This window comes from Equus caballus, chromosome 4 (assembly GCF_041296265.1).
Source record: "Equus caballus isolate H_3958 breed thoroughbred chromosome 4, TB-T2T, whole genome shotgun sequence".
Taxonomy (NCBI): Eukaryota; Metazoa; Chordata; class Mammalia; order Perissodactyla; family Equidae; genus Equus; species Equus caballus.
In genome coordinates this window covers 20175001-20201713 of record NC_091687.1, presented here as the reverse complement: position 1 = coordinate 20201713, position 26713 = coordinate 20175001, and the positions used below count along the sequence as shown (strand labels likewise).

Below are 26713 nucleotides of genomic sequence, written 5' to 3'. Positions count from 1 at the left end.
CAAGATAAATGACTTTTGAAAATTAAAAAACCCAACTATATAATGGTTAAATCCACACCCCTCCCCTGTCATAAAACTACAAGGAGCTAGATGCTTGGGTATTTTCTATTAATAGATAATCAAAAAAGAGAAAGGACCTAATGAATAATTGTGATGTGGTGACTATTTCAATGATCTCAATCAGAATTTATAAAGTTTATAATTGGTTGGCTTTCTTCAAAGATGTAATACACGAATTGAATTAAGCAACTAGACTCATTGTGCTAAAACATCAACCCCCTGTGCTAGAAAACACAACTACTAATTTTAAAAGCAGGTCTTCAGCAGTGAGTAAACCAGGAGCCCACTCTGTTCTCTGCTGGCTGATCCTCAGTGCCCAGCCAGGGCTGGCTGTGACACCAACTTTGAGTTAACCACTGAAACCCAGCCCGCAGGGATAAAGGGGACCAAAGCTCAGCTCACCCGGAGATTTCTTTTCGCAGATTGACACACAGAGCGGTTGCACAAATCGCACCAAAGATCTACATTTACGAGTAACAAATGCAAATGAGAGGGAATGAAAGAACAGAAAATGATGGGAAATCTAACAGCATAAATATTTTCACACTTCAATGACACATTTCTAACCGTTAAGAACGAGGCAGTTATCTGCGCGTGATGTAAGACCATCGTCAGGGTCTACTGGTGTAACATGCTATCAGAATCCAATTTACCCTCCCATCTGCCTGCCTCCAAATCCTGCCTGAGGATTCTCTATCCAGCTGCAAAATCACCCAAAAGCAAAGTCTCTCTCAAAATCAGGGGAAGGACGACGGGGGTTTCATAAACCTCATCTGTTCAGTTCACTCAATTCCCAGATGGGCCCTGGAAATCAACCATGACGTCTGTACCATGAAAACCAACTGAGGTGGTTTACAGTGGCAAGGAGAGAAGGTCTGTAGTGCCTTCTTGAGAAACAGGGACCAGCCCCTCATCAAGGAGGCCGGATCCCCCAGGATTTCCCACCAGGCTCCTCTGGAGTAAATGGCATCAGCACACGGCTACTCAGAGAGGAGGGGCAGATGGCTCAAAGCCACATCGCTGATGGTGCTTCAAACCCAGGCCTGTTTGAAGGCAGGGCCCACCCCAGGGCCACCCTCTATCAATGCTGCTTCATCTCTCTGCTCAAATACCTCAGCTGACTTGGGGATCATTTCATTTGTTTCTCACATGGGCTCTTGTACCTAATTTTGGTATTTTCAAATCCACAGGTTTCTGAATGAATTTGTAACACAATTAAGACAAGCTGTCATGTTTCCAAAGCTTTGACTCAGTCTTAGCATGGAGCATCCCCATCTGCCCCAAACTTACTTCTCACAGATCCCATAGCATGACTTAAAATATAAGAATTAATGCCCTAAAAGTAACAGGGTTTCGAATAGAGTGATCCATGCCACAAGATTTCTTGATGAAAGGCAATAGAATAAATGGTTCAAACTAGCAATCATATTTGGAGGGTTAGCTATGCCAGTGACTCACCAACCCATTTCTCATCAGCCCCATGGCTGTGACTTCCTAGGGAATGCATTTACGTGTGTTTTCGGAGGTCAGGCATCCTCCCAGGGTCTCCACGTTGGCCCACACAGAAACCAAAGCCGCCATCTCGCTTCCTTTGCCCTCAATTTTGTTCCCCCAACCTGTTCCTTTCTCCCATCAATCTCTAAAGATTCTACCATCCTTGAAGGGTTAGAGGATGTGTCATGTCTTCTAAAAACCTACACACTTTTCATCAAAACTGATTTTGCTCCTTGCCTATTTTGTGGGTTTTCATATCTCCACTGCAGCATTTTGTATTTCCTGCCCCTGTAGGCAGGCTTGGGTGTGCCTTACTCATCCTCTTTATTCCTCATTACATGCTCAACAAATACTGCACGAATGAAGCCAGACTGAACAGTGGATAGATACCAGGATCGAATTTTCTTACCCGTTTCCTAATGCCAATTAGAATACAACACCAGTATTTTTCAATATCTCATTCAGCTTGTTCCTTGGATGGTAACAAAAATCATAAACACACAGGTTTAAAAAATGGTAACAACTAACAATCAATAGAACAAAAGATTTAGAATACAAAAACTTGGGTTCATACAGGTTGTGTGATTTGAAGATCAGTTAATTAATCTCATTAATTTTGTAACCAACCACATAGCCAAGAAAGAGCCCACTCTAGGCAGTTCTAGGTTTTGGGCTTGTTCTGGGAACCTTTCTTATCTGTAAAACAGAGAGAGAACAATGCCTACCATCACCATGACCAGGGTCCTCTATTTCCCTCTGGTGATTGTAAGTTATTTAAAAGCAAAAGCTCTTAGCATCTGTAGCGCATGATTCCATTGCATTTTACTAAATAAATGGGTACTATTACTGCATAAAATAATAATTCACTTATTGAAATTGTTAGGTACTGACTACCTCAAGTTCTGCTGGTTTACTGTTTTCCAGGTCTATCTTCAGAAGAGTTGCCTGCTTTTGACCACATCTGCCACAGTGGCTGAATTTGTTTATTCCTGAAACAAAATGGCAGCTGGGCTAATTTTTCAAGCAGGCAGAGCCTCCGTAGTTGCTCTGAATGATGTCCATGGTTTCAAAACCACAATATTCTTGCTCTGATCTTGGTGCCATAGTAATGAGGAAGCAGCACGTTACAGAGGTGTTTTACCTCAAAGAGTGTGCCAAAAATAACTGTTTCTCACTGTACATATCCCAGTCATATTTTTGGAGGTGAGGATTTTGCTAACAGCCAATTTGTGGGGCATCTCATGAAATCGCTTATCAGCAATCTTTCTGTTTTTCCTTTCTTTGTCCAGGACTTATATGCTCTTTCCATGGATTCTGAAAAGTGAGACATATCATTTCCAATGGCAGCAATTGAGGACTTCAAAGAAGTTATTTTTCTGACAAACTCAAAAAATGAATTCCTTTCCCTATTTAACAATTCAGAAGGTAGGGCAAGCTGATGAGAAATCAACAAATATGTCTCTCTGAAACAGAAATTCTCTTAGAAATGCCCCTGGCATATCATATAAAAATCTTGGGATTTTCTTTATTCTTCCTAAATAAAAGAAAAGAATATACTTCACACTTCAATTATAGTAAAAGGTCTCTCCCTCCCTCTAGGCTCCCCGTTTCTCTGTGGATGTGGGAATGTGGGCCTTCCTGACTCAGAACTAGGTAAATAGGAATGGGAATCCATTTGCAACAGCAACACAACATTGTCTGACAAACCATGACGGCTCACAAACCATCGCAAAAGGGCCATCCACACTCATCATTGTCAAGCGCACTTTCTACTTGTTTCCCTTTTACTCAAACTTACGAAGAAATCTTTCCGCATCTATGGCATACCACCTGCACTTGCAGGATTCATGAAATTATGTGACATAACATCAGACATCTAAACTGAGCTCTGGAAATTCTGGATCGAAGAAACAGACCAATTTGTTTAAAGATACCATTCCATTTACAAAAGTAAAAATTAAACTCGATTAAAAATCTGATAGACACAGCTACTCGCAGGTCTAGCTTCATCTGGAACAGAGAAGGATGGCAGGAGTGCTCCAGCGGGAATGGTGGCATATCTTTCTGCTTTTGCTTTGATGTACACTGTGAGTTCTGCTCCTTTCAAGGAACTTGCAAAAACTTAGTTTTCAATGGTTTAAAAGCGTGTCTGTGACCGTAGGCCTGGTTCTCTGACAAACTATCATGACCTGCTCCCTTTTATAGGTGCCTGTACTGACAGCGAGGCCAGTGATCCTAGAGGAGTCGGGGATCAGACAGAGTGGAGTCCTTAGCAGCCCACGTGTGCTAATTTAATCTTTAAAAAGAAAAAAGAAAACCACAGATTATCTGAATGTTAAAAACAACAGCTACGTTTTCAGCCAGGCACCTCACAAAGTTGCTGTGGAAATCAGCATCCCAGGGGAAAGAATTCTCTTATCCACCACTGTCCCTGAGTCTGGCACATGGAGTTATTTCAAAAAGATCTTCCCAGGCTGAAATGGAACACACTGCACCAAACAATATGATGATAATTGCCAGATCCTACTCTGAGACCCAGATATCAAAGGCACAGATGCAAGATGAGGGGGACATGTCTTAATAGCTGTTCCTGAGAAACTGAGGCATGAGTTCTTAGTTGACAGTTAACATGAGTTGTGGCCACACAAATCTGACACAGTGTGTGTGTGTGCGCTGCATACGGAGGTGTCCGGGATCCAGAGCAAGGAAGGCTTGATCCTACTGGACTCTGTGCCCTTCAGAACAAGAATATTACATAAAGTTCGAAAGCACATAACATTGGTTTAACATGCATGCTTTCATAAACTAACGGAGGTGAGTCCTGTGGGATTACCACATTAGTTTTGGTGCCATCTTCCATCACACTCTGAGGGTGAAAGTAGATTTGGGTGAAGGCGAGCCCGTCAGAGGCAGTGACTGGCTTTCTCCTTCATGTACATTCCCTGCCAAGGCCAGCGATGTCCTTTGGGTGCTGTGTTGTAGGAAGGACTAGGGCACACTGAGCAATGCCCAGGTGGAGTAAGAACAGTGAGGAGAAGCAAAGCAAAGGCATCATCGTGTTTATTTCATTGTACTCAGTGGCAGGGTGGGTACTAGTAATCATCAGCCAGAAGGCAATGTTTGGAGGGCCTGGTATAGTAGCTGTCTCCAATGACTTGAAGGGCTTGCACACTTAAGAGAAAGTACTGATACTGCAGATGGCTGCAGGGATGGCTCCAGATAGAAGCAGATTTAGTTCAAGGCTTTTCTAATAATCAATGTCTCTCAAAATCTAGAGCAGCCTGTCTCCTGAGGTGTCCAAACAGGCTGGCCCATCGCCTATCAAAGACGCTAAAGGATTCATGCACTGGGGCTCATGATCGCTCAGTAACTTCCATCTGTAATGCTTTGTGGGAGTGGGAATCCATCTGCACAGCAGCAACACAACATTGATCAAACAAACTGTGTGCATGGTTGGTTCAGTAGGGGTGCAGGAAGGTGTCAGCATTAGAAGCTTTCCTAAATTTTCCGTTTCACTCACATGCAGACAGAAGCTATGGTTCACCTTTTCATTAAGGGGATGGGCATACTGCAGTCAGTGCATTCAATAAAAACAGCAATGAACTTCAATGCATCAAGCTAAATATTTTAATTAAAACCAGGAGATATTCAAAACCAGGCAGAATTGTCCGTGGGACAAGAAGATAGTTTGTCCTATATGTTATTTTTACATTTTCCCTTTTTAATGTTTTTCTCTCTCTGCCCAGCTGCACCTTTCCTTTCTCCCACAGAAAGTAAACTCCTTGAGACCCTGAATCTTATCTTTCTTGGTCACCCTTGTATCTAGCAGGGTGCCTGGAACGAAGTAGGTACTTAATGAGCATTTGTCTCATTAATTGACTCTCTAAAGCCAGCTCAATTCCCGCCTCCAGCTTGTTCCCTTGCATTCTAGAACGCTGACACTACTCAAAACCTGTGCTAGTCATTTAGCTTCAAAGCTATGGTAGAGTGTGGTACAAGGGTTTCCTGTAGTCAGATGCAGCTTATTTAACTCTGGGAGGGAACCAGTTCTCATACAGCTTCGATTCCCACGACATTTAGTCTAGTAGCCTCTAATGGATTCAGTGATTACACTTTGAAGACAATACGGTTTGAGTAACATGTCAATAGGCACTCAGATTTCTTTTCAGTTTTCAAGACTGAGTAAGATAAAAAAATCATAATATACACCTATGAACATTTTAATAAGATGGTAATTCAATGTAGGGCACACTAATAATTTCAGAGATCCCAGGATGCTGTTAATTCGTACTATTTGTCCCCTGAAGGGTTGGAAGAAGGCCAGAGAGGGTGACCATCACAGACTCTAGACTGTAAAGCCAATTCTAGTTATAGAGCAAAACTAAAAATATTCATTTTCCTTATTTTTCCCATCTATTTTTGATTTAAATTTTTAGATGACATTTTATTTTCTCCCTCAACCGTATAAGTGTTCCTCCATACCTTTCTGTTTTACTTATGTTCACCTGCTGGTTGAAATGTTGATTCTGGACTTTCAACTCCCTCCTGAGATGATTTTCTATTTCTACAGCCAGTCTCATAACGAGACACAGCAAAGAGGATTTTCACAACACGTTGAATTAGTGTTTCTCTAAGTCAGGATGTTCATTACATTTCTGCTTTTCCTCACATTGTGTCACATGACGGAGAAGGATCCTGCAGTCTAACTGTGCTCAATGGATAGGTACAAAATATCTGGGGCACCCTGTGGCAGCTTATTATATCCAAATGCTAGGCATGTACATCACTTTATGCTGTTTTTATGCTCTCTTTATGCTGTTTTTGCACTTTCAGTGTTGATACATAGGAGTGGAAGGATTCTAGATGTCCTCAGATGAACTTAGGAAAATAGTCTGGAAGTTATACAATACATTTCTTAGAGTGCAAAGAACGTAAAGGTGAGATGTGGACAACTGGCCCCTATGGGCTGGCCATGTGTAAAATGACAGAACTTATAAACGCTGCTGAACGACTTCATCCAAGGAGTTATTGGAAGGGACAAAGAAATGAACACAGCAGTTGACACAGAATTTTGCCTGTCCACCCATACATGAAGAAATGCATATGGTAAATGCCTGGCAAAATGTTTATCCTTTCCAACCCCATGAGGCAAATTAGTGAATTTTAAAAATACCACCTTACACAGTATGCATTTAGGAGAAATGCACGATCTCATTCAATGTATTCTGCATATGAAGACAGTGGAGTTCTGAGGGAAGTCTGCCCCACATCATGGTTGTAGTAAGGCAGGCAGCCAGACTTAAACTCAAAACTTCCACTTCAAAATCTACAACAAGTTGGACTCATCTTCCATAGGTGTATTTTTAGGGAGAATTTAGAAGTTAGTCTAGAAAACAATTCTCACTACTTTACAATAAAACCTTGTTTTTGAACAAGTATCATTCCCCAGGTTGATTCAATACTTTATGCCAAGGTCTAGGTTCCAAATGGACTTTTGACTATTTCTAAAAGAAAACAAAAACCATGTCTTAAATGTTCAAAAGTATGTGCTTGGGGCTTTGCAGGGAGTTGTAGTGGGAGCTGCAGAGGATGTGCGAGTGGCAGAACACATTTGGACCCCCAGGGACAAGTCCTGCGCACACCTGCCTGAAACCCCGTCCTGCTACCCAGCATCTCACTCCACGTACATTCAGCTAAGGAAGATATGCTCATCACTGCTACAGACAGCAATCTTTGCACCAAAATGGTTTTTCTTCCTGGTACAATCCTTTTGTACAAAGAAGTAGTTCTTGTTGTCCACAAATCCTGAGCTAGGTAATCCAAGTCTAATTCATTTAACAAGCAGCAAAAAGCAAGAGCTGGTGACCTTGAGGCTTGTGTGGCTCTGGCTCTTCTCATTACTGCCATCTGTCCTGCTACTTAAGGTTACCTGTAACACAGGTGCACAGTACCTGAGGGTACTGGGGCAGCCTTGCCTTTATGTCTCTGAAAATGATTTATTTCTGGGCAAAGGCTTCAGTTACTAGCCATTGGACCCAAGGAATAGACTCTTGATGAAACTGTAGTCAAGATCAATATCTTTACAAAACAAAGGAAGAAATACAGGCAGGAAAGGAAGGAAGGAAAGAGAGCAAGAGAGAGACTGAGAAAGAAAGAGAGAGAGAGAGAGAAAGAAAGAAGGAAAGACAGAAAGAAAAAAAAGAAAAAGAAAGAAGGAAAGAAAGAGAAAGGAGAAAAGAAAGACAGGCAGAAAGGAAGAAAAAAAGATCAAAAGACAATAACAGCACAATCAAAGCCACAGTGTTGAATCTGTGACTTTGGATCATGGTGTGCTCAGGAAATACAGCAGCCACATAAGTACATGCTGTCTCCTGAAATGCAAGAAGAGCACCGATTGGTAAGCATGTGGCGTCCCTTACACGGGAAGATTGAGGTCTGGGTTGCACGTAGCTAAGCTGGGTCGAGTGCCAGGGTGCTCCATGCATGGGCTATGGGCTAGCAGGACATGGGTGCTGAGCTGAAATACCAGGCTTGTTTCTCAGGCTGCAGTACAAGCAGCTTGCTGCTTCCCTTTCCCCCTGACCAAAAAAAAGAAAGCCTGTCCTTCACCGCCTCTGCTCCATGGCTTCATCAGGTTGCAGCAGCACCTTTTAGGAAGTTAGCAAGGAGCTTCCCTCTCCACAATTTTTGCAAACAATTTCACATACGTGATGGTGTTGTCTCTGAAGCTCGGTTCACTCGGTGCCTGTCCTCAATGGTGGTCTCGTGGAATGTGCTTTATATTTATAAAGCAATTGCCTTGTTTCAAAAAATTCAAAGGGATTTCCCAATCCCCAAAATTACCATAGAGAGTGCATGAGAATAATGTGAATAGATGAAAACTAAAACTAAAAATAATGTATTTCTGTATTTAATTCAGCTACTATGCCTTGGGAAACTAATTTGTTTTACTTGTTTACATTTTGCTTTATTCTCGTTACTTAAATGCCTACAAGACCTATAACAGAGCTACATAAAATAAATCCAAATGACGTAAAAGTTAAACTAGACCTAGATTTTCTCTCAATCAAATGTGGCCAAAAAGAGAACTAAAAAGCAAATTTTCACATTCAGTTGTGATGACAATTGAGAAAATGATTTGGAGAGAAAACCGATTTAAAAGCTACTTTAGAGCGTTGATAAATGACTAGTTTCTAGATAAATTTCAGTAAAGATTAATCTGGAAAGTTTTTCAATAACATAATGACATACTCCTCTACAGAACTCTACGTGTGCCCCATCCAACAGGAAGCCCCTAGCCACAGGTGGCTTCTGAGTGCTTGAAATGTGGCCAGTCCGAACTGGGATGCACTGTAAGCATAAAATACACACTAGATTTCAAAGACTCCGTACAAAGAAAAGAGAGAAATAGTCATTAACGATTATTTATAGTGAGCACATGTTTAAATAACAATATTTTGGGTATACTGAGTTAAATAAAATATATTAAAATTAATTCCACCTGCACCATTTTTCTTTTTTAATGTGGCTACTAGAAAATTAAGAATTACTTGTGCAGTTCTCATTATATTTTCATTGGCCAGTACTACCCTAGAACATTTGATTCTCATATTTCACAAATATGTTCCAGAAACGCTGGTTATCGTTCATCTATGAAACCCCTGTCCCCGAACAAGGCCTGTTCAAGGTTGCCATGTCTCATAAGGCATAGGCGGGGCTGCCTGACTAGGACCTGATTGGAAAGACCCAACGCCTAACACTTGAGAGCGCGTGTGTGTGGGGTGCATGCACAGAGCAGGCTGCTTTTAAGGGCAAGTCTTTAGGAGACACTCCATCACTAATGAAAGATAGTTATCGAAATAAGAAAACCAAACAAATGAACAAACGCAAATCCCTAACGGATTTTTTAACACCCACAGCTACAAAGTCAAATATAAAAATCAGTATTGAGGGGCCGGCCTGGTGGCACAGCGGTTAAGTGCACATGTTCTGCTTTGGTGGCCTGGGGTTTGCCAGTTTGGATCCCGGGAGCGGACGTGGCACCACACGACAAGCCACGCTGTGGTAGGCGTCCCACATATGAAGTAGAGAAAGATTGGCACAGATGTTAGCTCAGGGCCAGTCTTGCTCAGCAAAAAGAGGAGGATTGGCAGCAGATGTTAGCTCAGGGCTAATCATCTTCTTCTTCAAAAAAACCAGTATTGAGACCATAGATTGGTAATAATAGTATTATTTTTAAATTGTGAGTAAATGTAGTGTTTATGATGGCAAAATAACTCTTACCTTTTCGGGATTAAAACCACTTCACTTAAAACCACAGGATTTTCTACTGAACACGAATTTCACCAAAGACTGCCTCAACTGTAATGCTAAGATTAAATAAGTGGTAGCCACACCACATAATAGTTAATTGTCTTCATTTAACATTATGGTGGGAGGAGAAGCCGACGGACATGCTCTGGGGCACTGGATAGTCATATTTTTACAGTTACTGTGTTCAACTAGAGAGTATAGCAATGCTGCAAAAGCAGGAAAATTCTGCCTGACTCCAATAATAATAATAAAAATAATCATATAGCTGGCTGCAGGGCTATAATAAGAGTCCTTTTCTCATTTCAGCAGGATTTCACCTCTAGTGTGACCGTCCTTCATTCTGAAAAAGAGAATGGCTGTGTTTGCCACGCACCAGGTAACTGCAGCCAGGACCCCGGGTTGGGTGGGGGGCCTTCCATCAATCACACCCTGCCGTGTGGGGAAAGACACCGGATGTTCAGGCTTCACCAGAATCCTGCCCGGGTGATTTCAGTGGAAATCGACAGCCTGCAGCCACATCCCCTGCAGGGGAAGTACTCTCCTGGCAGGCAGCCTCGCACAGACACACCCAAGACCCGCTGCTCAGAGATCCCCAGGGCTGAACTCCCTCCTGAAAGTGGGGCACACAACGGCCCTCCGGTTAATCCAGCGCAGCGAGTCTCAGACGCTTTGAAGCAGGACCGTGGAAGAGCCTCGCCAGTCCCTCCACAGTCGAGTTAGCTCTCGGTGGTTCCCCGAGCCCCTGGCCTATTCCTACGCCCTTGCTGAGAAAGAGTCCTAATGAAGCCACCACGTACACGGGAACAACTGAAGAGGTCACCTCCTAATTTGTACACACATCTCAGGGTTATATTTAATCCAAGGAACTTAACAAAAAACTTATTTTGAGAAGACCAAGTTCAATGCCATGTTTTGAAGGATATTGTGAGGCTAACGCCTTCCTGGAAAAATCATGGTAATTTAGTAACATATTAATGCAATGCAGACAAGTGTCACTTTGCATTTGAAAGTTCTTCAAACCAAAATAATAGCAATAGTAATAACAATAACATGTCATCAATAAGACAGAATCTTTTTCTAATCACACACCCTCAGCAACAAAACCAACATGCTAGAGAAGCATTCTATTTACTAACACAGAGTCTAGTTGGCCTGACGTTTCCAGTCTGTGATATCCACAGCAGAGTCACTGGGAACCAACACTTTTGCTGGACAAACTATCATTACCCCTTACTGTCCATGGTCTTCCCAACAGACTCCCTCTTCCATAACACCCCCTCCGTAAAACATGCACACTCACACCCACACAGCTATCCACAGAATAATTCCTGCTTTCAAATTTCACTGTAGCTGTCAAGACATTAAACTTTTATTTAAGCCTGTGATGTGCAGGTAAATCAGCTCTCAAAAAAAAAACCGGCTTAATTTGTAGCATTTGCTGAATTTTGTGGTGTATATTCTTCCACCTGTGCTTGGCTTCAAGCTGCCAACAGTTGAACAAGAGCCTGGCAGCTTTTCTGAATCTTTAACAGTTGGCCGATTCCCACTGGCTCCAGCACACCATGAACTTGAACACAATTTTTGAGTTCCCTATAAGTTTCTGTTATCTCCCAAATCCTAACAGGCAAAGGGTTTAAAATTTTGAGCAGATCTGCGGTAATGTGTGAACTGCAGTTCCTGCTAAGACCTTGAAGAACCTGGGCTTATCTGGTGGGGACAGTGGCCCGGCCTCAACCACGCGCCCAAGCTGTGGAAGCCAGTAAGGCGGCTTCCTGGGGCGGCCAGCTCCACCAAGCAAGTGTTTTCAGCGAATTGAACTGGTTCTGTGGAAACTTTACAGGGCAATGGGTAGGGCTCCGCTTTGCTTCAACCTTTCTACTTTTGCATAAAAGGAGGGGAAGCTTTTTTTTCTGGGTTATATTTACACTTCCCAAATCAGACAATGTCCTAACCAGATAGGAGGACAGGTGGCAACCACAGCTCAAAACCTTTTTTTTTTTTTCCATTTCTTTCTGAAACCCCATGTAGAAGGAAAGTTAACGAAATGTCGGTTGGTTGTTTTATACACAGAGCTAAGTATTCTTTCAACACAGAGGGAACAAAGCAGAAAATAAAATTGGGACCAAAAACCTAGAACAGAAAATACTTTTTATCTATCCACTATGATAGATAATCTATCTTTATTTCCCTCAGTGAACCAATTAGGTTCAATGTGATCTTGAATTTAAGCTGTCAGAATAAAATGAAGGTAAGATAAACATTGGTTTCATTTGGAAAAATAAGCAACTTTTCAAAGTTAAATGCACCTTTGGAGACATGAAGTAAAAACTGGAAGCATGGTTGGAAATGCCAATATTGGAGTTTTTCAACCTTTTCTGCCCCAGTTTTTCTACAGGTTTTCCTTTTCTTTTTAATTCATATGTCAGCTTGTGGAACACTACTGATTATCTTAAAATATCTTAAATAATCAGACACAAATTGCCCCTCTGAATGTGCATAGCTCTTGTGAGTGGGATGGACTGAACATGTGAGGACAAAGGTGTTCAGGTTATATGGTGGCGCTCCATCGGGGCTCTCAGCTGGGAGATACGTGGAGACCTTGGGGGTGTCATGATGACCCGGGAGAGGAGTGACATGGTGGTTAAACATCCCCCAATGGGAGGGGCAGTGTCAGCCAATAAAGGCTTCTCCCAGCAAATACTCATTGTGCCCATTGAGAAACAGTGACCTCAAATAATCCACATGATGAAGCCTTAAATTCAGATGTAGCGTTAAATTCCTCCCTCTCAACTTGAAGTTCTCTCTACTGTCCTACCAGCTCTCCATCTGAGAAAGTAACACCACTACTCCATTCATTCATTCAGTCCGCATGTGCTGGACACCTAGTGGATGCTGGCAACACCAGGTGCTGGGATACAGCAGTGAGCAAATCCCAGAGGAGTGCCTTCTATGTGAGTGGGGAGAGGTGCTGTAAAGAGAAACGCAGCAGGCTAAGGATGGAGAGGATGGCACCGCGATTTTAGATCATGTGGTCAAGGATGGCCCCTCTGTATGGCCTTCTGAATGAAGACTGAATGCAAGGAGGGACAGGGCCATGAGGACACGTGGGGGACATATTCAGGCCAGAACACGGCCAAGGCAGAGCCCCAAACCCAGCTCCTGCATGGCTGATCCTGCCTCCCCTGGAACTCCACTGTTATATTTTATATTTTAAATATAATATATATAAATATATTTATATTTAAATATATTTTTAATATTTTAATATGCTGTTATATTTTAATCCTTTCTCTTCACTAGCTCCTTCTTTTGCACTTTAAACACACTTAAATATTCTCCTCTTCCAAAGATCAACCTGAAAATCCTCCCCTGATCACACTGCCCTCAATCTGCCTCCTTCTCTCCTTCCTGTCATCTCCAATATCTCTATTCGCCCCACCTCGCTGCCTTCCTAGGCCTCCGCCCACTCACATCCCCTTCTGCTTGTGACTTGGGCCCCCACCGCTGTGAAGCTACTTTTTGGAAATTCATTGCCGATCTCCCAAAGGCCCCCTTCTCCAGCACCATACTGCTTCCCCTTTCAATGTCTTGCGTTTGTTAAAATCTCTTTTCTGGTGGCTTCTATGCCATATTTCCTTCAAGAAATTTTACCTGAATCAAACAACTCACTGTCTGCTTCCTTCCTTGCTTCCTCTTCTAGACAATTACATGCATTTATTCCTCAAGGCCCTTGGTGCTCCACTGTCCGTCCCGCCCACATCATCACACAGCTAGAACTAGCTATCTCGACCTCTTATGCGTCCTGCCTTCCGGACAGCTCCTTGGCTACCAACTGTCAATGGATTTCAAGTTAATCCCAACTCTTTATATATTCCCATTTTATCGAATCACCAAGGTGGAAGGTGCAGCCACGGCACTCACGTGCCCACAGTGAATAAGTGGACGAATGCCGTGGACACTACAGGGAACATCTCCACACCTTGTCTCCTCTCCGGCCGCACCCTCCAGGCTCAGCTCAGATCATTTCTCCCTGTTAAGTGTCACCAGAGTGATCTTTCCAGCGCACCGATCTGAAAGGGTCATTCCCCAGGTGAAACATGTTGAGGGATCCCCTCGGAACACCACTCCTCACTCCCAGAGCAAACCGCTGTGGCCCCTTCATACCTCTGTCCCTTTGCCCACCCTCTTCCTGTCCACCGTCCACCCACCCACCACTCTTCTCCTAAAGTCAAATGTGGCTCACCTTTCACGCCCCTGCCCAAGCCTTGACTCTGTAAATCTTTCCCAATCCTCTTCCCAGTCCAGCTAGGCACAGTTCCACCTTTTCTACATTCTTGAAAAAAAACTTCACGAAGTTCCTGTGAGTGAGGTCTGCTGTGCATCACTGTTATTTGGCCATTAGTTTCAAAGCTTTAGCTGCTAAGGTCTTAGAGGCGGCCACTGCATCAGTCCGGCACAGTGAAGGTCTCGGTCAATATTACTGCTGTCGAATGGAATTTCCGAACTGCCTAAGAGTCAGAGAAACTCAAGTTTGAACACAGCACTAAGCTGGCATAAACAGTATCTGCACAAATCCTAAAGCGAACTCAGCAGGGGAGGCGAGGGGAGGGCGGGGGCCTTCAGCGATGGCTCTGCTTTGAGAACTTCTAGAACTCTGTGGCCATCAACCTCCAAGTACAAGCAGGCAAAGACATACTGGCCCATATATGACACAAGAGAACAAAGCAGTGTGACAGTCCATCGGTCCCATGCACACCCTTCTAATGAGTGTGCCTTCACCAGGGGTGGCAAAATGACACCTCTGCCCTCCAGTCCAGGCTAGCCTCTTCCTTGTGTCCCAGTCTTGGCAGCTGTAAAGACCTGACGTTTGCTCAGACTCTATGGGCCTTACCACACTGACCATGCACTGCTTTCTCTATATGCCTTATTTCTTGGGAATTTTAGGCTTTTTGTTAGGTCTGTGTATCAGCGCTTCTCCCTGAAGTCACCCGATAGGAGGTGTCATGGGCACATGTCCACCCAGTCTCCAAATCCCACAGAATTATCTTACAGCCAGCGCATCAGATGGAGATGACGATAACATCCATAGCAGCCACCATGGATGACTGTGCACCTTGTGACCCAACCGGTCAGTGCTTTCTGTACATTACCACTATGGGCAAGGCGATTCCCATCGCCGTGTAAGGATGGAAATAGCATGAAGCAACCTGCCAGGGCCAGCAAGCGAGAGAGCAGCAGAGCCATGGGCAGAACATCCCTGCAGCCCTCTCCCAGAGAGAGATGTTCCTCTAAGCCACCAACTGCAGTTTCTCGTCAACTACCACACAGGACACACAGACACACAGACGTACCACACATCCACATGCACACATTTACCACACACGCCACATAGAGACTCACCACACACATACACACATATACCATCCACGTCACACATACCACAGACATACTACGCATACACACAGACATGCCACACATACACATATATACACAGACATGCCAAAGACACACACATACAAACACACCACACATAAAACACACAACACACACACCACATACACTACACACAGACACACCACACACACATGACATACCCCACACATTACACACACACACATACCCCCCAGTTTCAGTTTTTTCCAAGGATTCTTTTTTTTTTTTCCCCTGCTTTATCTCCCCAAATCCCCCTGGGTACATAGTTGTATATCTTGGTTGCATGTCCTTCTAGCTGTCGCATGTGGGACGCCGCCTCAACGTGGCCTGACGAGCAGTGCCATGTCCGCGCCCAGGATCCGAACCGGTGATACCCCAGGCCACCGCAGCGGAGTGTGCTAACTTAACCACTCGGCCATGGGGCCGAGCCCCTTTCCAAGGAATATTCTTAAACCTGTGCTGCCCTGTTCCGCCTGTCTATTCCAAAACCTAGTACAAGATGGTACCTGATGCAGCACACAATCGCTTATTTTAATTTTAGTGTACCAATACCTCATGACGTTCTGCAAAGATCATGATTTCCAAATGTTTAGCACTGACCTACAAAGTAGATGTAATAAAAAAAAAGTTTTACTTTTAAATGGGAAACAATGAACCCATCACATAACAGCCTCTCTCTTCAAAACCTGAAAGACTCAAAGGGTAGGCAAAATAATTTTTTTAACGCTATGTCTCATGTTTGGGAAATTCAGGAAAATAAGAGTCTTTCCAACTGTAATCATCTTGGTTTGGATGTGTCATAGTGACAATATCTGCTGTCTTCACGAGGCATTCCAAGATAAAGAAAGTAGATGTAAGAAGAAGAGTATAGAATTTTAAAAATATGCCTCATCAAAACCATCGCACAATACTTTAGCTATGAAGAGGAGTAAAGAACTAAAATACAGAGGTGAGCAAGAATCCAGATGAGATGCTTTCAGTTATTCCACAAAGGAAAATAAGAAAACAAAAACCAACACACCCAGCCACTTGAGGCTCAGCAGTTTTCTGCTTTGAGACTTCTTTCACAGAGCGCGTCCCATCTGAGCAGGCTTGATCTCAGCTGCAGCTAATGCTCAGATGCTGCTAGATAATATTTCTCCCTAGCTAAAATGGGGTTTATCGGTTCAGAAGAGATGCATTTCACAGATAAAAACAACTTCCTCTAACTGCTGATTAGATAAGCAGGCTTAGCATCCGTCCTCAAAGCGGGCTGCCCAATCTCCCATTAGACCAAAGCCCCCTGCTTTTTCTTTCCAGCATTTCTCCCCTCCCAGCCTCGGGAGAAGCAACACAGCCCACCGTCCATCTCTCAGGACTCTCTTGGTATTCTGCCAAAAACTTGGCAATGAAGGTGAGATTTGGCATCGGAATAACCAATTAAAAATATGTGAATCCTCTTACAGCTCCCTCAGTCCTTGAACTCAGGACTGAGTAATAAAAAGGAAAATTTTATCTTGAGTGAATGGATCAAAATAGAAAATCTATGCTTTTATGCACTTGATCTAATTTTCCCAGGATTCAAGGGGGAAAAAAATCCCGATTTTTTCAACTTTTTTTTCTTTCCATTTTTGCTAGGGTGAATCAAACCCTGGTCAAACTATTCAAAGGGAAGGCCCCAAGCTGTGCTAATTCAGCTTCCAGAACACTGCCTCAGGAGTGCAGAGCCCTGGGCTCTAAACACCATGCTTTGAGGGGCAACCTACAGTAATTAAGTCCTAAAATAAACCACGGATGAAACGATGGTTATCACTTCCTCCCAACTCTGGGAGGAGGTCACATAGGTGAGCAGAGGCAAAAGCAGCACGTTCTAGGATGTAACGGGCAAGTAGAAATAAGTGTTATCTCCCCATAAGCAAACTCACGCCAACCCGCCTCTGCAGAGTGTAAGTACCGCATAGTAACTCTGTAGAGTAAACCACTGCATAAAAGCTCATCCCAATTATCCGTTCACGGAGCCAAGCCATTTGCTAAGCCTTGTTCAACCCCACACATCAGTGTCCATTTTTTGACCTTCTCTGATTCAACCGCCCTCTAGGCTTGTGCAAATCACCTTTCCAGGTCAGCCCTACAGCATTACTGTGCCCTTGGGTCTTCCCCTTCATTCTACTCCAAGTACTGAGCGTGCCAGTTGTCTTTCCTGGGGATGGCCATCTCTAATCTTTCTATCTCTGGTCCTTCCCTCTCTCCTCTGCTCCAGCCTACCAAGCCTCCTTTCCCACCAGCCATCTGCGTCACAGGGGAGAGGGCTTCCTCCTTCATTCACAGCTTGTCTTGTGTCTGGAACCAGCCAACCCACACCTCACTGCCTCCTCTCGTCCTGTCCTCTTGGAGTGGGAGGCACACGTCTGGGCGATATGCTCACTGACAGTGTTCCGGAGTCCAGGATCCCTGCTCAGTTTTAGGACATGGACACGCATCCAAGCAAAGGGAGCACATGGCAGCAATGGGGCAAAAATCCACGCTATAAAGAAGGAAGAAATGTAAGGAAGAAAACTGTTTTCAGGGTTTTTTTTTTAATACAAAATTCCTATCTGATCTTTAGACGCCAATCTTGACATAATTCCTACCGGAGCACTTTTAAGAGCCCCTGGTCAACAGTTGGCAGAAGAAATCTCGACCCGTTTTCCTCTTCTCTAGTGTGTGTGCCACGGATGACTGAGTGAATCTGGGGCTGCCTTAAGAGGTCATTGAGACACCCTCTGCTGTTAGCTGTTTCACACACAACCACTTCAGAGAGGTGAGATTTCTCTCATTTCTAAAGAGACCACTTCAGAAGAACCAGCTATCATTTCATTAAATAGACCGTTCTGATGAGAAAATCCCTCATTGTCAGAAAGTTCTCTTTTGCGTCTAACTTAAATTCTTCAAGCTGCACTTCAAGTCCTTGCTTCCTCTTACTCAGACCTAGAAGAAACCGGAGCCCAATAAGGGCTATAGCCTGGACTCGGCCTTATTTCTCTAACATCTGTTTTCCTGTATCATTTTTTTTTTTAATCCAGGAGACCATATTTCTACACAGTCTTATAGGTGTTCCTTCCACACTGGGTGAAGCTATGAGGTGGGAACCCACTCTTCTTCTCATCTGGGAATAACCCCCCATCAGTATAAACACCGCCGCCCCATCTTAGGGGGTTGACTTCTATCATTTCCCACCAATTTTTTCATTACTATGGTCTGCTCTTCTGGTTGAGATTAGATTTGTCAAACTGGTAATGAGAGCTCACAGCTTTTCAAAGGAATTCCTGTCTTTTTCTAAAATGGACACCCCAGTGCCCTCGTATTACCAAGTATCTGCCCACCTTTTCCCAGCTTTGGCCGCCCCCCATTCCTCCCTGCTATTTCAACAGGAGCAGCGAGCGCCCTGGACTGTAACTTGGGTCTGGCGGTGGCCAGCCCCTTATTCTCTCTTTTGGTCTTGCCCTGTTCTAACTAATTCCCCCCTTCTCTTCTTGGCTCTGGTTTAGGCTGCTTAGTCCTTGGACCAATTCTTTTTAATTAATAAATCCTGTTTCCATCCTTGGTGCTCCAAATGCTGCTATTCTCTTCCCCTCTTTCCAGGGAAGCTACGGCAGCTTCCTTTATCCTTCTCATAACTCTAACAGCTCTGCTTTCCACAAGTTGCATCCTTGCTCTGCCTTTTACTGTCCTTTTTACTTTATGCCTTTGTTATTCTGTCTTCAGTAAAGCATATTTACATCTTTCATTTAACCCTCCAAGCCATTCTGTGAGACATGCTTGGTTACTTCTGCCACTTGAAAATGAGGAAACTGAGGCTCAGAGCGAAAATTTTGCTCAGAGGCAGCCAGCTGGGGGCGGGGCTTGGACGTGGCCTTTCCATCTCTAAGAGGCATCCACTCTGTAGCCTCTGGCGCTGCCACAGGGCCTTCTCCGCCCCTTCTGCACCTCCTGTGCTGCATCCCTCAGTGGCACTTCCTCTTCCTGCTTCACTACTCTGTGCAGGGAGGGGCTCCTTCTCGTTTCCTGTTGACGCTCCTTTGCTCTTCTGGCTTCTTCCCGTGGAGCTGATGAAATATGGCTTCAAATGTATTTCCTTTTCCTTCAACCTACCAAGTCTCTTATCTTTTTATATTGTCTCCTAATGCTATTTGAATACCTACTTTGCATAATGCTACATATTACAAATTACTTCAATAAGCAACCTATCACCACATACTAACGCTGGCTGATTCCCTTCAACAATTGTAAAGGATGGTTTCTAAAACTTCCTTGCCATGAGGGGGTGTTGATTACCTTGATGCCTCTTGCTACAATCTGCTCTCCTGGGATTCTCTCGCTCACCAACTCTTCCCCTCATACCTCTCACCTCTCATCTATGCTTTGGCATTCTTTGGTTTCCCTACAGTGAGCAATTGCTCCTTTGGCATCCAGCCCACCAGGTGAGCGTTCACTCTATGAAATAGTGTTTTGGCACCCACTTCAGATGGCTTTCTTTGCTGTGCATGTGGCTATGTCAGCTGCTAATTACAAACCGAGCAGAGGCTTTTTGGGTGTTTTAAATTTCACAACTCTGAAATTCAATTTCGATAAGCTTTATCCTAAAAGGAGAAGTAGAATGAATCGTGTCACACATGGAGAACAAGGGGACACTGGGAGGAGGCCACAGGAAACCACAGAGGAGCCCCAGCTTTGCAGCCACACCTGCTCAAGGTTCCTGCTGAGACCTAGAGTTCAAATCTCAACCAAGAGAACGCAGTCTGGAAGCCAGTCAGAAGACCCCACCAGAGGCCCCATGACCTCTCTCCAGGGGAACAACTTGAAGTTCATAAGGGGTGATATATTTAGAAGATCGTGATGGCATTTATAACAATGGTTTATTTACCTATACCAAGCGAACTGTGCGCTGTTCTTTACTCTCCAGGAATCAACCTGACTTTCAGTTCTCTAAAGGATGCCCATGGCGACTAAGGCTCGCAGGCTGCAGGGCAGCTGCCGGCATTTCAGGGAGAGCTCCCTGGTTTCTCTACAATGACCCCAAGTGTCCTAACTCTCATGTCTGGTGTCTCGGTTCATTAAATGCTTAGTGGATATGTATTTGTATAATTTCTTCTGCTTTTGGTCCCTGAGACCCTCTCTCTGTGTCCTGGGTAAATTATGAGCATCTGCTTATTGATGTGTAAAGTGCAGAGAACAGTTCCTGACTCACTGGTTGCTTCAGGGACTAAACAATGAGACAACACAGGGTTGCCCCAACATTGGCCATTCATACATTGCCTCTACAAATCTTTATCATATATACACACCATCATTAGCTGAATGCTTTTATTTAAATTTAACTTTTTAATTTATGTAAATGTGTTTTGAAAGGAACCTTTGTAGCAGTATGGTGATGATAAACCAGTATCACTTGCAATAAACAGAAGACAATCTTGAGAGTACACGCATCAACTGGAGTAAAGCACGCTCTTCTGTGCCTCAAATTTGGGAAACCCTGAAATGATGTGTGCAGAACAGAGTGGAAGATCCACAAACGCTTCTCTTCCCATTTGCTCTCCCACAGATAGTAGGCATATTCTAATGGGGAAAAAGACTTCACAGATTTGTTTTCTTGGTTCATCCACATCAAACGGCTTTAGCCACTAACCTTGTCTGTTTAATTAACTGTATAGCTAAATTTTATAAAAAGAACCATTATACACAACATCTACTTGGTTTCTAAGACACAAGAAAACATACACAATACGTTTCTTAGTTATTACATCAGAATGTCCTGTAGAAAGAGAGCTGTGTGATTTTCATCGCCCTGAGAGCTTCACATACGTTGCCCTCCTTGGCTGTGGGGACTTATGCAGCCGATCCACATGTGGTCCATTCTACCTCATTTTGACCTGTGTACCCTTCACGATGTTGTTTTGTGCAAACAAGTGGCTCTCAATATCACAGTTCTTTTCTTTAAAAAAGAAAATAGGTATTCCAAGGAACTGTTGACTCATTATCTCATGAGAAGGTAGCATAACGGAGTGAAAACTAGTCTTTGAGTCAGAGTTGAGTCTAATTCTGACTCTGCTATTTGACTTTGGTTAATTCACTGAACACCTCTGGGGCTCTGTTTTCTTATAATAAAAAGGGTGGGCTAGGTTTTCTTAAGATGAACCGTGGCATATGTAAGTTAACCAGGAGAGAGATTGACAATATTTCCATACTTACCTCTTTATGGGAAAGGTATGTAAATGTACGCTAACTGAGATCATCTAGATTTATTGTTAACATTTAAAAATTTGTATTTATCAAATTTTCTATTTTCAGTTAAATTTGACATTTAAGAAATAGAGATGAGAGAGATGACATAAAATGGCCAGATTTGGCTCCTTCTAAAGCAAAGTTCTAAAAACAAATAGCCTTATTACCATAACACATAAAATGCATAACTTTCATTATCTACAATCCATAAAATTGGATATTCCTACAGCACACTGAGGACACAGGATAATGCTAGTAATGTGCCCCCTGTGGTGGGGGTGCTCCTCAACTCTGCCATTTTGCTGTGCATGTGGGTCTCATGGACACGTTGACCTGCTGGTTGAGGGGATGCAACAGATAAAACAACTCATGTCACCTAATCACCGTCTCTGGAAGAATATAAAGATACAAAAGTTTTATAGGAATAGAGCATGTGATAACCTGCTAACAGGATGCTGGGCTGACCCAACTCACCCACTCCTCTCTCACTCTTGGAGTTCTGCTGTCCTCCAGACGTGGTGGAAAGGTCTTCAGGGACAGGCATGGGTTCATCACCATCATCTGGAGTGTCACTTACTGGAGGGCTTTCCTTCCCTGAGGAGACAAGTAGGAGCTTGAGTTTGGGGGGGCATACTCACCATGGACAGACCAGAGGGGAGGCCCCAAGTGCCTGGGCCTCACCTTGGCTTGCCTTAAGAGGACAGCTTGAGGGGAAAGTTACTGGACTGAGCTAATGCTTCTCTGTGGGGATTAAAATCTACTTTACTTTTTATAAAAGAATATCATTGCCACACCAAAAAATGAGAGAACATAGATGAGCAAAAGGGAAAAACAATTAAAATCACCTAGAGAGTATCACTATTAAAATTATGGTGTATGCTTGTGTGTGTATGTGTACACACAATATATATGTTTATATATCATAGATAATATATGGTGATATATTTTATCAAAATAAACTAGTTTTTAGACATGCTCATGAACAATTTTCCATGCCAGTGAGACCATACTTCCACAACTTTATTTACAATGTTTGTGTAATACTCCATTGCATGGGTATACTAGGATTTATGTAAATCCTTTTTCTACTTTTGAACTTATATTGTTTTCAATGTTTTATATTATTATTATTTTTTTTTTTTTAAAGATTTTATTTTTTCCTTTTTCTCCCCAAAGCCCCCCGGTACATAGTTGTGTATTCTTCGTTGTGGGTTCTTCTAGTTGTGGCATGTGGGACGCTGCCTCAGCGTGGTCTGATGAGCAGTGCCATGTCCGCGCCCAGGATTCGAACCAACGAAACACTGGGCCGCCTGTAGCGGAGCGCACGAACTTAACCACTCGGCCACGGGGCCAGCCCCACAATGTTTTATATTATTAATAAAAAAATGTAGTGAACATCCTGATGGCCAATCTTTGCACATGTTCTCAATAATCACCTTAAGATAAATCTCCAGAAGTTTTATGCCTGGGTCAAAAGGCATCTACATTTTAAGGCTCTTCATGTGTTATGCCAAATTTTCCCCGTAAAATCATTCCAATTTACTCTCCTCTAAGCGTGCTTCGCCACACCCTCATATTAGTGTTTTAGGGTCACCAGACTGCAGTCCCTGCTCAGAGCTACACATTCTGGGTCTCTTCACCTTCTTTTCAAGGCTCAGGGAATACTCTGGCAGCTGCCTAATTTGATTCAAGCTGGTGGGCATGGAAAGCTTGGGAGGAGAACGAACGGGGAATCCTTTGCCTCCCAGGAACATGAGTCCCCCGCGCATGCACAGAAAGTCTGCCAATGCGAATTCTTGTCTCTGAAATATGAAAATAAAATATAACCCACACGACTACCAAAGTTGCTTATATTTCACAAGGTAGGATTTACCAAATGAAATAGGGTTTTACAGGATGCCTATATCTATTTTGACTGAATTAGAATTAAGTTTCACCAGAGGGTCCAGCAGTGGGGAACTCTCTCTCTCACTCCCAGGAGTCCAACACTGGGAAGCCATGACTGTTAGAAAATGATCTTTTTCTTTTGAAACTGAAACCCCTGTATCTTCTAACCTTCTAGATGTAACTTGAAATTGAGTTAGGGGACAACACAAACCACACTCAAGAAACAGCCGGTGAGGTCCTAAATTGATTTAAAATAACCCATCTGAGCTGCTGCAGAAGACCAGTCGGGATTAAAATTCTAAAGGGAAGTTACCAGAAAATCAACAGCCTGGGATTGCCTATTTGCTGGCTGGGCTGGCAACTTATCTTCCAGTTTAGCGGTAACTACCCCCATTGGTGTATTTTCACAAAGAATGTTATTGGGCATATTTAGATAGCTAACACGAGATGAAGAGTTAAAGATGGGGCAGGATTAGAAGAATTTCCTGAGGAAAAACAGAAGGCCAGAGAGAAATTGATTGAAGTGCCCGGGTTACACTAAAGCCTTGTAAATGTGCACTACATCAGGAATATTTTCACTGCCCTAAACAGAAGACTTTAAAAGTAACAATAGCAAAATGTCTTAGTGTTAGTTTTCTCTGATTTCATAAGCGGGGAAAAGCTCTGATTAGGAGAATGCAAGGAGTCCCTGAATCACTGACAGCTCTTTTTTCCTCATGACTGCCTAGAACGAAGGCCTTCAAACCTGAAGGACTTCAGGGATGTGGTCAGAGGAATCTCTTTTCTTTTTTTTTGGTAAGAATAATCTTACATGGAACTTCAACAGATAAAACCAGTCTTCCATGTAAAGTGGGGACACTGCAGGGTGGGGACACAGGAAGATCAGAGACCCAGCCCCCTGCCTTCTCAAAGACCCCCTGAAGAACCTCCCCAGAACTCACAGCAGAGACCTCTGGCCTAACAAACTGACCCAATGATTGAATGTGCAGAGTGTGGTGGTGTGCGTGTGTGTGTCGGTGATTAACCAGCTGTCGTTATCATGGGGTGGGAGGTTGAGAAATTAAACTTTATGAACATATTTTCCTATTAAGATTTTCCTATTAAGATCTCCCTGTGATAACTTTGGTGTACTCCACGATGGTCTGGGACAGGCTGAGTATCAGGGCACACTGGAACCAAGGGAGGATCACGAAGAATCAGGACTTATCTGATGAGGGAATATTGTCTTTCTGCTCAATTCATGCTAAAATATGTCCAAATAACTCTTGATTACTTTTTCAAAAAAATTAACTGGTCTGTTTATTAGGGAACAAGACCAACTATAAATTGTTGAGGATGCCTGGAATAATAGACGTGCTTCTTAAGAATTCTATCAGTCTGCCCTGAACTAAGTGCCAGCTCTCCAGCGTCCCTCATCTTGTATCTCAGTACTTTTATTCTTTTCTACCTGGGGGAGAGAAAGGAATGATGAAAACAGTAGGGATCACGAGTCTAAAATGCCGTGGGTCAGACTAATCAATAGGAGCTCCTTATGCAGAAGAAACACACAGAGAGAAGAGAATAAAAAATCAGCTTCAGCATGTGCAGCGGCGTCTAGTAGAAAGTCAGAACTGGAAGAGAGCAGAGTTAGATATATTCATGTGCCCTCCAAGAGCTCTGCTGTAATTCAACCTTGCCTCGCCTTCACTCAGTGATAGTTTTTAAGAGGTCATCTGATTTGCCTAAAAGCCCCTAAAGTTAGAGTAGTGGCTGCTGAGACATTAATCGCTTGCAGGAGCCTTACTCAGTGACCCCTGGATTCTTCCAGTGCTGGAGATATTTCCACAACGAACATTTACCACTTCGAGAAAACCTTCATGTTAGGCAAAATATTTTTATGGGTTGATTTTAAACAAATTTTCCCAGCTAACCATTTAAAATGCAAAACCATAGAAATATTATAAAAAAAAAAAATTATTAAATCAAGTCAACACATCTCAAATATTAACACACTATGACTTGAAGCCAGTTGACCTGGGATATAGTTCCGGTTTAACCAATTGTAGGACTGACAGGAATGTGGAATAAGTCCTCTGTAAGACTCTTTTCTCGACAGTAAGATGAGGCTAAAACCATGATTTTGGCCTCACTCACAGGGTTGTTGTAAAGATAAAACAACAATAACGTGTATGAATGCTAATACGCTAAACGAGCTCATGAGATTACTTTATAAACTGTAAAACACTGTAGAAACATATGGGATGTGTAGCACCAAGTGTCCATATTTTCCCTAAATTCATGTATCATGACACTCAAGGCACAGACGTGTAGACAGCCAGAAATCAAGTATTTAAACAGAACAATTTAGGAGGCACAATACGATTTCACTTGTTTAGAAAAATGAAAGAAACTTCTTACCAATTTATATTTCATTTACCTACTGCCTATGTTTCAAATAAAGAATTACCTATGAGAAGATTTTTGGGCAAATTAGATGAGAAAATTGTACAATTAGCTTATCAACAGAAAGCAAATAATTTCTCGAGTAGATTATAATTTACCCAGCAAACTTCTGTGATCCCCTGTCTTCCAAATGCCTGAGTTTTTATTATATACAATTACCCAGGTGAACATAATTCCTGGGGGTAAATAAAGACTCAGAATATAGAATCTCAGCTCTATAGAACAGTGGAGAAGCTTGCACTCCAGGGTCCAAATTGGGCTGTGCATCCCAGTGCCATGTCTGGCTCCCTATGGGACTTCTGGTCAGTTACTGAAATTCTCTGAGTCTCAGCTCCATGCAAATTGAAGACGGTACCTGTGTCTTCTTCACTGGGTGCTTATAAAGTTGAAATGAGAAAAACGCTTAGGGCAGTGTATGGTAAATATAAAGCATTCAGTCAATGTGATTTACTATGATTAACTAGAGAGAAAATATTTCCATTGATACTTCAGTATAGACGAGCCTCATTTCCCTAAGCAGATTATATATGTCTACAGGGCATATTTCTTGTTTCTGTGTTACCACAAATATTATAAATATCATTAAGAAAACATCCAATGTAGCTTTAGGGTCGAAAGAGCCAGAAGATCCTTAAAGATAACTGGCTCAAGTCCCTCATTTTGCAGATGACATCACAATGGCCCAGGAGGCAAAGAAAACTATCTCAGGTCCCATAGCTGGGGACAGAGATGGGAGGCTGATACAGGTCTCTCAACTCCCACGGGCTGACTCTCCCCTTAGCAACCAAAACAGAACATAATGCACATGCATGAAAAATATTTTGGAAAGCCTACCAAAGAAGCA

At 43.0% G+C, this 26713-nt stretch overlaps 1 protein-coding gene across 29 annotated transcripts in view; it reads right to left on the bottom strand.

The window, feature by feature from the left end:
- Positions 1–26713, bottom strand: part of IKZF1 (IKAROS family zinc finger 1) — a 97427-nt gene that overhangs the window by 52542 nt on the left and 18172 nt on the right. For 20 of the 29 annotated variants that reach the window (XM_023639058.2, XM_023639062.2, XM_070264426.1 and 17 more), the window contains exon 3: positions 22015–22134. In XM_023639058.2, the coding sequence (XP_023494826.1) occupies positions 22015–22134 (120 nt within the window). Of the gene's footprint in view, positions 1–21981; positions 22135–26713 lie in introns of all 29 variants that reach the window. The other 9 variants (XM_070264414.1, XM_070264418.1, XM_070264411.1 and 6 more) reach the window with 1 other exon arrangement.